We start from the raw sequence: 14,219 nt of genomic DNA on the forward strand, positions 1-14,219 counted from the left end.
GCATACCGGATACTAAAGTCATGAGGGCGAGCTACCTGCCTGAAGAGTCTAACGTTTGTTCCAGGTGTGTCAGGATGACTAAAGAGCACCTCATGGCTCAGCTCGCGCTCCCAGCAGCAGCAGCGCGGCCGTCAGTCACGTGGTGCGCGAGTCACATGGTTACCCGGAAGCTGCGGTCTGTTTACCTATGTGTCATCCATACACTGCGACACCCAAAAGCCTCGATGTGCGGTGAAATTGGACACTTTAACAGCATGAGTCCGCTCCCTGCTCTGTCCCTGTGCCGGTAATGTCCGTCTCCATCGTCCCCGTGTGATCCTCTGAGCATCACCATGGCATCTTCAAGTTACGCTTGCATCCAAGACAGCGCCACAGGTTTGTCAATACAACACCAGCGTTTGTCTCTGTGGCTTCATGGCGCCAGTCAGTCTGTGTGCTTCTCTCTACATTTATTAATGCTTTTATCTGTTCATTTCTATGGGGCGGCGTCCATTGTACCGAGATGTGATGAATATCGGGGCTAACAAAGGAAACGCTGAATGTCAACGTTACAAACATCCGCCAGCTGCACCAAATTTTACTCATTGAGCATATTCCAGTTAAAGCAATGGCGCCACACGAGCTCATCCTGCTTATACAGTGAATGATTTACAGGCATAGGTGAGCCAAAGCGTAAAGGGGCATAGGGTCTCTGAGACATTGATTTTATTATGAACAATGCCCGCTTAGGATCTGGAGGGAGGTTTGGGAAAATAACTCTGATGACGTCACCAGGGGTAGTATTTTATTTGGCTTGAAATCGAACATTTTTTAACTTAAAGGCTGTGAAATTTGATAGAAGTGAGCATGCAGGAGGCAGATTATTTTTTCGCTCATCGTTTGGTCTCTAAAATAAATAAATAAATAAAAAAAAATAAAAACGACCCCCCCTAAAGCCAAAGTTGAAGTCATCTAATGTTTTGGTTGGTCTGACCAATGGCCCAAAATGTTTGGCAATAAATCAATTCGATTTATCAATAAATCAGTTATCAGAGTAGTTGCAGATTTTTTTTTCTCATCAACAAATCCAATATTCAACTAATTGTTGCAGCTGTGACTGAAAGATACCATCCAGCAGCATGATAGCGAGCGTTTTATGAGCTTAATTCATGACTAAAAGACTTGACGTCTCAGCCTCTCGGTTTGATTTTGACTCTTGTGAGTGCCCTGACTTTTTCTTCTTTTTTTTGTAAGTGCTGTACTAAATCTCTTGAGTGCCTCTTTAGCATTTTATTACTGCTGATCATGGTTAAGGTGTATCTCTATCTAAAGCCATGGATTTCTGTGTATTTCCCAGAGAAGGACAGGCTCCTCTCCTCCATTGCCACCTATGGGTCTCAGGATCTTCTTAAGGGTGGGAGCCCCCGCCCCACGTGTTTGGTGGGCTCTGAGCCCTACCAGAAGCAGGAGGAAGAAGAGGAGGAGGAGGAGGAGGCCCTGAGGAGGAAGCTCAAGTACTTCTTCATGAGCCCGTGTGACAAGTATCACGCCAAAGGGCGCAAGCCGTTCAAACTGGGCCTGCAGCTGCTCAAAATCATCATTGTGACTGTGCAGGTGGGTGCAGCTTGGTGCTATGATGTGACGTAAAATACCTTATAGATTACATGAGAACATGATGGACTGCAGTCCGAGAACATGCTGTTTGTTTCATTCTACACCAAATGAGTCATTACTACAGCTCCTCTGTTTTGTCTCTGCCTCTCAGTTGGTGCTGTTTGGACTCAGCAACCAGATGGTGGTGACATTTAAGGAGGAAAACACAGCTGCCTTCAGACACCTTTTCCTGATGGGTTATAAAGACAACGCTCCTCAGGCCGTTCACACGCAGAGCCAACTGTATAGCCACATCCACTTCGCTATAGACCAGGTAGCCTAATAACATACAGTGAGTCATGTCAGAGCGCTGCCTGAAAGGTCGATTCAGCCAAAGTACAAAAAAACATTTTTCTCTCACAGACTAAACAAGACGAGCCTATGCAGCCATGCATCCCAAAATCCTCTGGATTTAAGATGAGAAACCTTTTGCAGGGCTTGATGTTACCAGAGGCGAGGGACAAGATGCAGTTTCTTTTTGTAGTTTGGGTGAACCGACTCCTGTGGTTCAGATGGGACTCTCAGTGTCACATGGTTTACATTGGAAAGGTTTTCCTACCTTGCGCAGTGGATGTGACACCTGAGATGAGCCCATTACAAGGTGCACTTCTGTATTTTTTAAATATTCTGCTGTAATTCTCCGCTCCACTTCTCCACTTTCCCCCCCAGTACATGGCTCTACCTCAGATCTCACTGGGACGTTATGCGTACGTGTCTGGCGTCGGTTTCAACGGAAGCGCGCTCTCCCTGTGCCAGAGGTACTACAGGAGGGGCACCATCGACCCCGTCAACGACACCTTTGACATCGATCCCTATGTTGTCAGCGGTAGGATGACTTTTCTGACTTTCAGATTTTTTTTTCCCTCCGTGGTGTTCAGTAAATTTCTCCCGGGGTATTTGACATTAAAACAGACAGCCTTGTTATTTATTCAGTGCCAGTTTTTTTTGGGCCCTTAAGGAAATGACTGTGTCAGTGACTCATTGTGTTGCTGCTCCACATAAGTCAAGAGGTGCCCTCCAACTGTGCCCTACTTTCAAAGGCTGGAAATAGTTCTCATCACAAAAACACAACACAAAATCTTTTTTTCCTGCATAGTCTTCAGTAGCAACGCACGACGTTTCTGCTTAGGGAAAGGAGTTTTTTTGCATACACCTGCCGCTTTGGCAGAGATGACCTTTGGAAACGGCTGACAAACCTCATGGCAAAAATAAAGCAAGGCAAGTAAAGGGAGGCGCGGATCTTTGAGGAAGCACGGTTGAGGTCGATGCTTCATGTGATGTGGAAAAAGATGCTTCTGTCTGCTTTTAAAACTTCCCCACGGGATATTTCCTTAGTTCCTCTAATGCTATTTTCTGATTCATTTCCAGATTGTATTGGACTGAATCCACCGACTTACAGTTCTGCTCCAGGAAACAGTGACTACAAGAATTTCACTCTCAATTTTTACAAGTCAGATGATTTTATGTTTGGTTTTTTTAACATTCTAAATAAAAAATGTTCCTTTTCTTTCAGTGTTCAGTATTCACACTGAATCCTCTGTGTCTCTCTATCACGTATTTGTCTCCAGGCTGATAAACGTTACAGTTGACTTCCAGCTGAAGGCCATCAACATTCAGTCCATCATAAACAATGAAATCCCTGACTGCTACACCTTTGCTATCACAGTGAGTCATCTCTTCTGTCATTTCTGTTGTTCTGCATCACAGTACAGCGCAGATCACAGCTGTGAAGCTGCAGTTTTTCCAAGTTATATGTTAAAATGAGCAAAACATTGAGATAAACTGATGGAGTTGTGTAAAGATCTCCATGTCCAGAGGCTGTGTATTTATGTTGCTATCAGATCGTCATGGATAACAGGGCACACAGCGGCAAAGTGAAGATCAGTCTGCAGAACCAGGCGTCCATAAAAGAGTGCAAAGACCCCAACGTGTCAGGACACGGTGAGTAACTGCTGGTGGATGAGCTGCAAAGATTTGTGGAGATATTCACTCAACTGTTTCATTTGTAATTTTCTCAATTACCTTACTTGCGTCAGCGGAGAGCCACGCACGGGAGTTCTTTGACGTGCTGGTGGCGTTCGTGTGTCTGCTGTCCCTGCTGCTGTGTGGGCGCTCCATCCTCAGAGGCATCCTCCTGCAGCACGTAAGACAGCGGACCAAACTATTTATGCTCTCATGTTGCAAGAATGCTGTTTTACTTGGTGACATGGTACAATTTCCATCTTGTTTTCTAAGTAGAATCAGAGTCTATATATGATGCTGATTTGAATACACAGAAATGAAATGTGCTCCGAGGAGTTTTTTCACGGTGAAACATAGAGTTTTGAAATCCACATTGTTTACATCCATGCTCACTTGGTAGCACAGTCTCCTCTCACCTGCCTTTGCTCGCACACTGCTGCGTTTCCTGGCACAATACCAATAATAGCACCAGCTGTGAAACCATTGCAAGTGCACGTGTGTCCTCGTGTGCGGGATGCATCTTTTGCGCTTACCTTTTGAAACTGCTACAAAAAGAAAGCGACATGAATAGATTTTATCACAGTAAGGTGACAAGGCTGCAATCTGGCAGTTAATCATGATGGAATATGTCATGCAGTGCAATGGTGTGACTCATTGTCACGCTTTGGCTCCAGATAATACTCAGTCATTGGATCAGTTCATTGTTAGTTTTGGTCTTTTAATGGGATTTGTTGATGTGAAAGTATCACCAGACCTTACCTTTGAGGAAGTGCTTCTCAAGACACAGGATATAACATATTAGTTAGTGATATGTTTTTATATGCGTTACATTTTGATGGAAGTTCAAACAGAACACAACACAGCTTCCCGTCTCATCAGTCATCTTCCGCTTCTCCAACAGGAGTATGTGCAGTTTTTCAAACACAAACTTGGCCGCACCGTGAGCTGGGGCGACAGAATGGAGTTCATCAACGGCTGGTATATTCTGCTCATCATCAGCGACATGTTCACCATCATCGGCAGCTTCATCAAAATTGGGATTGAGTCCAAGGTAGTGTGACACACAGAGAAATCCCTGCTCAGTACAATTCTCAGTTTCTGGTAATGAATGATGTCACTGTTGTGATGCAGAATTTGTCATCATATGATATTTGTGGAATCCTGCTGGGAACCTCCACTCTGCTGGTGTGGGTGGGAGTCATCCGCTACCTCAGCTTCTTCCAGAAATACAATGTAGGTGAAACACGCACACACAAATAAAGATGTTAGTAGGAGGCGTCTTTTTCTGCTTTGTTTTGTGCAGTGCTGCTTTTCAGTAAATGTATTTTGCTCGTTGCCTCCATCTCTCTTTATCTCACAGATCTTGATCGTGACTCTAAGAGCTGCTTTCCCTAATGTCATCCGCTTCTGCTGCTGTGCAGCTGCCATTTATATGGGCTATTGTTTCTGTGGATGGATTGTGCTGGGGCCCTATCACACCAAGGTACTGCACACACGCTCTGCAGTGTTTCTCACCAGGAATGAGCTGGCATGAGTCATTAGGACATGTCAGAGCAGCCTGATTAACATAAAATGCCCTCCAGCGTATCGTCTTTGTAGTTATGTATAATTAATTAGAAAAGAAAATTAACATTTATTAAATATGAATCATGACAACACTTTGTGGATATACTGTATTTGCTTGCAATGATTATGTACTGTGTTCTGGTAAAAAGTTTTACAAATAGCAGCTAACATGACGACGAGCTAAATTTCATAAAAGACTAGGCTAAAATTGTCATTTTATCACAGTTTAGCTTTTCTAAGCACGAGGTAACTGAACTACTAAAATCAATGGGACTGCCTGTTTTTAAAGTAATAAGTCTGATATTTTGTGAAAAATTGCTTATTTGCTTGCTTGCTATAATATTTATATTGTATTTAAGGGGTTTCAATCTTCTCATCTAGCTTTTAGCAAGGATTGGAGTTTCCCAAAATGTCTAACTACTCCTTTTACATGTTAAAAAACATTGGCCTCTCGCTTCAGTGCCATTTCCTCATTTACATACTGCATCAATATCGCTCGCCTTAATTTCATGTGTGTATACAGTTCCGCTCCCTGTCCATGGTGTCAGAGTGCCTCTTCTCTCTGATCAACGGAGACGACATGTTCGTAACGTTCGCTGAGATGGAGAAAAGCGGCACGCTGGTGTGGATCTTCAGCCAGGTTTACCTTTACACCTTCATCTCCCTCTTCATCTACATGGTGCTGTCCCTCTTCATTGCACTCATCACCGGAGCCTACGACACCATTATGGTATGGTTTCATTTAGTTCTGCTCTTAGTTTCTTTGCATTGTCAGCCGATAGCCATCATCAGATCAAATTTTTGACATTTAGCCTGAGAAAGAAAAGAAGCATGACAGGCGGAAAAATAGCTTTGGGGGAAAGTTTAAAACGATAAAGTAACTTTCAAGTGATGATGGAAGGTTTGAAGTGTCTGTAAGTGCCATTAAGAGCTGCCTGGGGGTCCTTTCAGAATATGAAAAGGTTATTTGATTTAAAAAAACTGAACTCAGGACCAATTACAATATATTAGATTTAGAAATGGAGCGCTGGGACAAAGGCGAACTATTGATGCGTGTAGGGTTTTTTTTTTTTTTCATACTCAGACACACAGTGGCCCAGGGCTTGCGCTTAGTGTTCATGAGAGATACTGTATAGCACTCATCATCAAATTCTGTCTTTTCTAATTACCCTGGCAGAGCATGCATGGTCAGGGGACAGTCCTTAACGCAGTTTTCTGTTCAAATGAAACAAGGTTGTGAATCAGTGGTGAGATTAGTATGTGGAACATTTTCGTCTTCCAACAGGCCCAAACACAGGAGCAGGTACGTGTCAACGATCTGCACGCGTTCATTGCAGAGTGCACGGACACGCCCAGCTCTGGCAAGTTCCGTGGGCCAGAGGGGTCTTCATGCTCCTACTTTTGCTGCTATGACTGGTGAAGAGGAGGAGGAGGAAGCGGATGCACAGAGGGAGTAAGATGTGTATGTGTGTGTGTGTGTGTGTGTGTGTGTGTGTGTGTGTGTGTGTGTGTGTGTGTGTGTGTGTGTGTGTGTGTGGGCAAGGGAGTCTTGATGGGTTTTTTTTCTCTCTTTAAAGCACGATATTTCCACTCCAGTGACAGCTGGCTGCAATTGCACTCCTTTTTCCAGATAGCCAGCAGGGACAATAAATGCCTTGAGAGTGAACAGACTGACCTTGGACCGTGTTGTCCTCGGTAGTCAGTGTTTGAATTTTGCATTTTACTTTGTGCTGGAACAGTAGAACACACTGCACAGTCACAAGCCCAATTACCTGCTTCAGCTTTCGTACTGTATGAATAATTTACCGTGTCTTCCTGCAATGTCTGTTTGTTCGGGCTTTGATGACTGGACACACAATGCCAGTAAACATATTCATTGCTGTAGACTGGACACAGGGTCCACTTAGTAAAATGGATTCAAATTTCCACTTGACTGACCCACTATGTGCAGTTGTCATTGTCCACATAGCCACATAGATGACAGGAGTGTTGTGCCTCTCGATTATGTAAATATATGTATGTCCTCTGAATCTTCAGAGCAGAGGTAGAACAGACACAAGAGACAGCTTGACAAGCTGAAAAATGCTCATTAACTGCTGTATATATGCAATAGCTCCTACATTTTTAGTCAAAGCTATTCCTCCATTCCCGTTTTCATTCTTCACTTCTCGTCCCCTTTGTCCATGCCCTTCTCTGAGGGAGATGACGGCCTCACCGTGAAGCACGAGCCCTGCAGCCATACCACTCAGTCATCAATATGTATGAACTGTTCCTGCTGTAAAGAGCCAGGTGACTGTGCAGGCTAATGCGCTACAAGGCAGCGCCTTTTTCCCGTTTGGTTTAAAGTACTTCCTGCAAGGCTGCAAAATCATGTTTGACAACAAAACCTTAAAAATAATCAAGTCAAGATAAAACAAAGGTGTGAATAGGGGTGTCTGCATTAGCCATGGACATAAAAGACAGGATTTTAGCTGCATTGCGTTGATAAGAAATGGTGGTCTGGGTGATTTCTTTAATGTACTGATCTAAAGAGAGGGTACGATCAAATGTAACACCAAAGTTCTTTTTGATGCAGGAAATCATGAGACAGAGTTTTTAACAGCAGATAAGCAGGCCTTTAATTTAATAGATTGCGAATGATCAGCCCCCTTTGCAGGCACAAGATGGGGCCAAGAACAGAGCCCTGAGGTACTCTTTTTTTTTTTACATCAGGAAATTTTGATGTGTTATCATAGAAAACACACTGTATTCTTGCAAATAGATAAATATATATGAGTTGGTTGGTATTTATTCAGAGCATGCTTGTAATTCAATACACACTCGTGCCATGAGAAGTAGAAAATATGCAGCTTTGATCGGCGGTATTCACACTCCAGTCTCCTGCAGGCCTGCTAATGAGCACGCCTTTCTTCAGTAAACCAGCGTGTAAACCTCTTTGACTGTCTTGTTGAGTAGATACAGTTAGTAGTGGTAGACAGAGGTGCAACTAAATCCAGGAGTCTAAATGGCTGTGTTTAAGTCACATTCAACAAGGCTAGCCTTAACTAGCTGTCACTGCGCTGCAGTTTTCACCTTTTTTCAGTTCATGGGAATTTTTCATGGCGTTTTTCTTCTCAAAAAATTACAGATTTCTAGGCAGGGTTCAAACGTTTTTTCATCGCCATCCCAGGACTGTCCCAAAAAACAATTTTAACTGCCCCAGTGTGAAAAACTATCCAGAATTCAAAATGTTGTCTCTTTTTATTACTATCTAAAGTTGTTTGTTGTTAGTGAAATACTTTATGGAAAGCACTTTGTAGTCAATAACTGCTACATACACTTGCTGTCATAAAACCACGTCAGCGGTGTACCTCACTACAGAACTACAGTAAACTCTAAACTCAAAGTACTTTTACCTCCAAACTGTACTCAGCTGAAGTACTTCAGGACATTTACATACCATAAGCTTGCTGTGTTGTTAAATTAAACTGCTTACTGTGTAACGCTTTACATTCCTCTGAACAGAAATTCTCAGTGTTTGTTTAGCTCTGTTAGCTGTTAGCTATGTTAGCTCTGTAAGCTTGGTAAGCTCTATATGCTTCATTAGTAGTTAGCTCCATTAGCCAAATGCATCATAGGACTCTTCTGCCCACGGGCTGCTAACCGCCAAGTAGCTCTCTGATGATTTGTTCACAATGTGGTATTATCAGAGAAAAAATGGGGTGCATCCCCTATTGATAGTGAGTGTACTGCATCCTTTCTGATTGTAACGTGTCAGAGACACAGGACGCGTACCTAGCAACGTGACCGCAATCCAAAACATCACTGAATCAGCCACAATAATGAGTGAGAGATAACAACTACAGTAACAGCATGAGGAAGGTGTAGTCCGTGCTTGGTTCAGTTGTCCGTTGCTCAGTAATGGTAATGCATATATACGTTCCAAAATCCCTTTCATCCTGGAGGTGTGCTGGGAAAGATCTGTTTGTCCAAAATCCATTTCCTATGGTTCTCGCTGTTAGTGTCGCACCCTGTTTCAAGGATTTAATCATTTTTATAGTAAGATGTCAAAAAGGTCAGATCCCTGTCTTAAAGGTCCAGTGTGTAGGATTTAGTGGTCTCTAGTGGTGAGGTTGCAGATTGCAGCCAACTAAAGACTCCTCACCTGACCCTTGCCTTTGAAGCATGTAGGGGAACATAGGGTGGCTGTGAAAGGGGCTCTCTAGAGCCAGTGTTCAGTTTGACCATTGTAGGCTACTGTAGAAACATGTCAGTGCAACATGTCGGACTAATGAAAACACAATAACTCTTATTTCAGGTGATTATACACTAATGAACATCTGATTATCATATTCCATTTCTGCCAATAGATCCACTTAAATCCTACACGCTGGACCTTCAAGTCAGTTTTTACTAAATATGTAGTTTAAGTGTTTTGGCTTTGTATTGTTGGGTAGTATGTAGGCAGCTTACAGAGTTGTGCCTGTATTTTATATGATGTGTCAGACACACTCTACACTGATGTTGAAGCCATGTGTCAAAGGGTAATGGCTCTTTTTTTTTTCTTTTTTTTAAATCTGTGAGCAAGTAAAGGCATCTCTATAGACCAGCAGTTCTTCATTTACTCTTTGTAAAGAAAAATTAATATTTGGAATATCACTCTTATTACAGAAACTTACAGAAGTAGTACTGTCATTCCAGCATGCTGCGTGGAGACATATAAAGGTCACTGTTCAATGGAAGAGGCATGTTCACTGCACAAAACTTGTTTCAGGACTAAAGGGTACATTTTGTAATGCACACTGACATGTTAAATTAATCATATTGTTTACAGTTACATGTGTTTTCTTTTAATGAATGTTAATGTACACTCACTTTTTGCACTTAATGAAGACTGGAGGTATGTACAGCTTAACTTGATTTAAATGTGTCACCTGGGAGCCGTATAGCACAGTGGAGCCAAGTACTGTTTATGTAATGTATCTGTTAGTGTTCTCCTGACACTTGTGGGAAGGTTCTCTAATGCTACTTTGATTTAGTGACGACAGTGTTACTGCTCACTACATTTGTTTCCTCATATTTTCTATGATGTGTTACTTATTTTACTTATTTTTTAAGAAGCAAGTAAGTGCAAAAAAGGGAGTTTCTCAATGTCTGTATAGAGGAACTTGTACAGGTTTTTACCATCATTTGTATTGAATCTTTTCTGTGAAGATGTCGCCTTCTGAATGAAAGTACATGTCAGCAAAATAAACTGGAAAGACTGAAATTGCGTCATGCTTGTTGTGACCCAGACGAGTATTAAAGTGTCTCCAGTTAAATTATGTTTTCTGTCCCACAGCAGGCACGTTGTGTGTATATTTTTAATAGTCAGCTGCTCAAATTCTTAATGCGGTGTTCATTTATCTACACGCAGGCACAATTTTGCTTTGAACAAAATGCTAACATAGACAATATTAAAATGCTGATTCAAATTTGTATCATTTGATCATGCTGATTAATACTAATGCTAATTAGAACCAAACACAAAGTACAGCTGAGTCTGAAGACTAACAGCAATGCCAAAACTGTAATAATAATAATTGGACACAGAGAAAATTCGATGTGATGGTGGTGCACAATGAACAACTTTAACAATTCATCCTGAGGCAGACACGAACATCTGTAGCAGATTTCATGAAAAGTCATCCAGCAGCTGTTGGAGACATTTCACTCAAAACCACAAATGTCATCTTAATGGTGCCACACAAAGGATTGCATGAAGCTGATGAGCACTTAGTGTGTTGTGGTAGTCTGGCACCACTAGAGGGAGAGAGCTGGTTCTCTCTGCAGCCGCCAACCAGGAAACCAATCATAGGAAATCAATACAATCCAGAAGCAATAAAGAAATGATAGGAGGCTAAAACATGAGGAGGAGAGGACAGGTGGAACATTAGGAAAGGGAGGGGGTTGTTGCCATTGTTAAAGATAAAAAATGCTGAAAGTAAAACCTTCAAGCCTACCATTAGCACAAACGGCATTTCAACACCAGGTAAGTGAACCCAGAGTCAGGGTCAGGCGGCACCAGCTAAACGACTGAAGATGCAAATGGACAGACATGGGAGAGCATATGGGACAGACAAAGATCAAGGTAGATATGTGCACACTCACTCCTCTTAGTGCAGAGGAGTGGTATGGCTGTCCAATATCCTTAGTACCTGCATGCATTATTTACTCAGGGATGCGACCAGGGCAGAGACAAAGCACTTAGAATCAGACTGACAGGACCTGATCAGGTTTCAGAGTAAAGCTGATTAAACAGTCTCATGGGAAAAAAAAAAAAACATATTGTAGGTCAGAGGCTTGGTCTCCTTTGCTAGTTAACTACATTCACATGGCAACTCAGAAATGCATCTGAATCCCAGCGTTATTCATTTCCGTTTGCAAGACACTCATCATATTCTGTGCAGAAGAGACATGTATAGTGTGCTTGGTCCACACACTGCAGAGCACACAAGGTATAAGATAATGGTCCATTAATGAGGTTCACTCACTATGTGGCCTGTGCATTGTTCTTCACATGTTGCCTGACGGTGAGTGCGGGAGTATCCTGCATGTTAATGATATGCTGTGCTGGCACGTTGTGCTCTTCAGGGAGAGCAAAGAGAGCAGCAGCTGCACCCGCGAGTGCTAACCTGTATCTGCCTGGCATTCATTCACACACACCCCATTTGTAAGGTAATGATATAAGCGTTATTAGAGTGTGAAGTGTTATGCATGGTAATATCCCTCATGCCTTTTGAAGCCAATTATGTTGCAAGGAGTAATTTGTGAATATCTGAAAAGATGGCGACTGTGTCTGATGTGAGGGGTGTGTCTCTCAGTGCCAGCTCTTTTTCTTGTAAGGCTTGGCTGACGAGCAGGAGAGTCAGACCTCTGCACAATCTGACTGTACATGCTGGATTACATGAAACACAATGAGAGCATGCCCGTATCATCCGCTGTAAATAACTAATGTGTAAGAGTTCGTCAAAGGTAGCAGACCCCTGACTCGAGGCCAGGTTTTGGGGCTTGACTGAGCGCCAGCCCTTTTGTGCTATGGCTGCCCCAGCTGGACTGTGGGCCGGGGGGAAAAAACAATGAGATAAATAACACGGGAACTGTGCAGCGGGGTACACAGCCCTGCCCCTTCCTGTCTCTGCTGTGGCACACCACTGCCTGTTTGAAAAAAAAAAAAAACACCTTCCTCTCTTTGTTGCGCCTGCTTGACCATGCCAATACGTCCATCAGAATCAAGCCAGCAGGCATCGAAAGCCCCCGGAGTCCCCACCCTCTTCCTGGTCTCCTTCCACGTCTTTCATATACTTGCACACACACCTGCATGCGCATGCTGTATGATCACGTGCTCACACAATGAAATCCTCACACAGCTACAGTACGTGGGTTATCATTCTCAACTGCGTTCAAGTCTGAGCAATCATTTGAATCACCTGATTAATCCCACAGATGACGTTAAATGAAGGCAGGTGCTGCCCTCCAAACTGATCCACTCCAGAGGAACACAAACAAAACTTCCTCTGGAAATGTGACAGAGAAAGATAAAGAGAGACCAAGAAATAGGTGCACGTGTCGTGTATGTTTTCAGTCTCATGCCATACATTCCCACCCTGAGCTCAAACAAACCAATGCAGGGCCAAATCTCCGCTCTCCAGCACTTGGAACGAGAAGCGTGCACCATGGGCTCGGCATGAAAAGAAGCCCATCCAGAACAGAGCAGCACACAAAAGCCTGGCTCATGCAGACAGGGGCAGGCGGCTGCCGGGAGCTGAGCAGCAGCAGACAGACAGACAGACAGACAGACAGACAGACAGACAGACAGACAGACAGACAGACAGACAGACAGACAGACAGACAGACAGACAGACAGACAGACAGACAGACAGACAGACAGACAGGCGGCATGCCCACCCAGACTGCCTCTGATGAAAACGGCCTGTTTTGGTGAGGAGCATGGCACACACAAACAAAAGCTCATAAGCCATGAGCTTATGAAAAGACACCCTTCAACGTCTGTGACAGAGAGAAAACACACATATTAAACTGCATCCACTTTCAGCCACCTCTATCGTCTGTTGCTTGCGGGAAATTTGACTTATAAGACAAAGAAGGATAAAAAAAAAAAGTTGTAAGACCTTCAATCTTAAGTACATCCTAACTTGGAAAGGTCAGAATCCCGTTCAAATCAATATTTGAATCACATTTTTTACAATCAACAGGTCTGAAATGTGTTAAGAGATTTGAAATTCTGGATGCAACAGTCACATTCAAAACAGACAATGCAGGCAACTTGATGCATGTGGGGCAGCCGTAATGCACCGTTAAAGCATGAGTGTGTGTGTGTGTGAGTGTGTGAGTGTGTGTGCAGTCGGGCATGGAGAAAGGAAGAAAAGGGTTTGAAGAGGAGAGAAAAGGGGGTGCAGGGGCCTAAGAGGGAGGGCAACAGACAACCGGGAGGAACTCGGGCAAGAGAGTAGGGTGACTTGCAAGAGGTGACATCATCCTTAATTTGAATAATCCCCCAGCCTGGGAGGTGATTGGCTGCGCTTAGAGAAAGCAGAGTTCCCCCTGCTATTCGCTATTCACCCCTTTCAGTTTCAGCATGGCGCGCTGTCGTGGTGAATGCTGCCTTCAAGGACATGTAGTAACCTCCTATTTCTGTTGGGAGCTGTGAAAATTTTGTTTGAATAATTCTGAAATGAAACAAATTTACTCTGATAACTGTGATATCATTTATAGTGATCGAGCATAGTTATTCCGTGCCACTGTGTCTCCATCTGGAAGGAGACTATAGTACACCGTAATATTTACAAGAATCCAGTAAAAATCAGTTGACATGGCCTCTGTGTTCTCTACAGGTAATGCGTGTCATTTATGTGGTGTGAGGATGTGCCAGGCCAGCCATAACAGGCTAAACAACCATTCCACCCTCCATTTATTGCCAGTTAACAGGCTGGCAGGGCAGAGAAAGGGTGAAGCACACAATCTTAATTAACATTATGCAAATGATAGCGGCGTTTGCCCATTTGACTGGACTAACAAAA

The 14,219-nt window shown here is 43.2% G+C and overlaps 1 protein-coding gene across 2 annotated transcripts; it reads left to right on the forward strand.

The window, feature by feature from the left end:
- The first annotated feature begins 163 nt into the window (after nt 1-163).
- On the forward strand, nt 164-10,408 carry mcoln1b (mucolipin TRP cation channel 1b). 2 transcript variants are annotated; one of them, XM_070981144.1, is made up of 13 exons: nt 164-375; nt 1,337-1,593; nt 1,745-1,906; nt 2,302-2,458; nt 3,001-3,082; nt 3,201-3,297; nt 3,474-3,573; nt 3,669-3,775; nt 4,496-4,645; nt 4,726-4,827; nt 4,955-5,077; nt 5,684-5,890; nt 6,446-10,408. In XM_070981144.1, exons 1-13 carry the CDS (start codon nt 333-335, stop codon nt 6,578-6,580), a joined length of 1,722 nt encoding a protein of 573 aa, XP_070837245.1. In that variant the 5' UTR covers nt 164-332; the 3' UTR covers nt 6,581-10,408. The 2 variants fall into 2 exon arrangements, with proteins under 2 accessions (XP_070837245.1, XP_070837246.1); XM_070981145.1 differs by lacking the exon at nt 4,955-5,077 and having other exon boundaries at nt 193-375.
- The last annotated feature ends 3,811 nt before the right edge of the window (nt 10,409-14,219 follow it).

This window comes from Chaetodon trifascialis, chromosome 15, assembly GCF_039877785.1.
Source record: "Chaetodon trifascialis isolate fChaTrf1 chromosome 15, fChaTrf1.hap1, whole genome shotgun sequence".
NCBI lineage: Eukaryota > Metazoa > Chordata > Actinopteri > Chaetodontiformes > Chaetodontidae > Chaetodon > Chaetodon trifascialis.

Coding starts and splice junctions, on each gene's coding strand:
- mcoln1b (XM_070981144.1), top strand. CDS start 333: ATGGCATCTTCAAGTTACGCTTGCATCCAAGACAGCGCCACAG. Junction 3,298..3,473: donor GCTACACCTTTGCTATCACA/GTGAGTCATCTC, acceptor TGTTGCTATCAG/ATCGTCATGGATAACAGGGC. Junction 4,646..4,725: donor AAATTGGGATTGAGTCCAAG/GTAGTGTGACAC, acceptor GTTGTGATGCAG/AATTTGTCATCATATGATAT.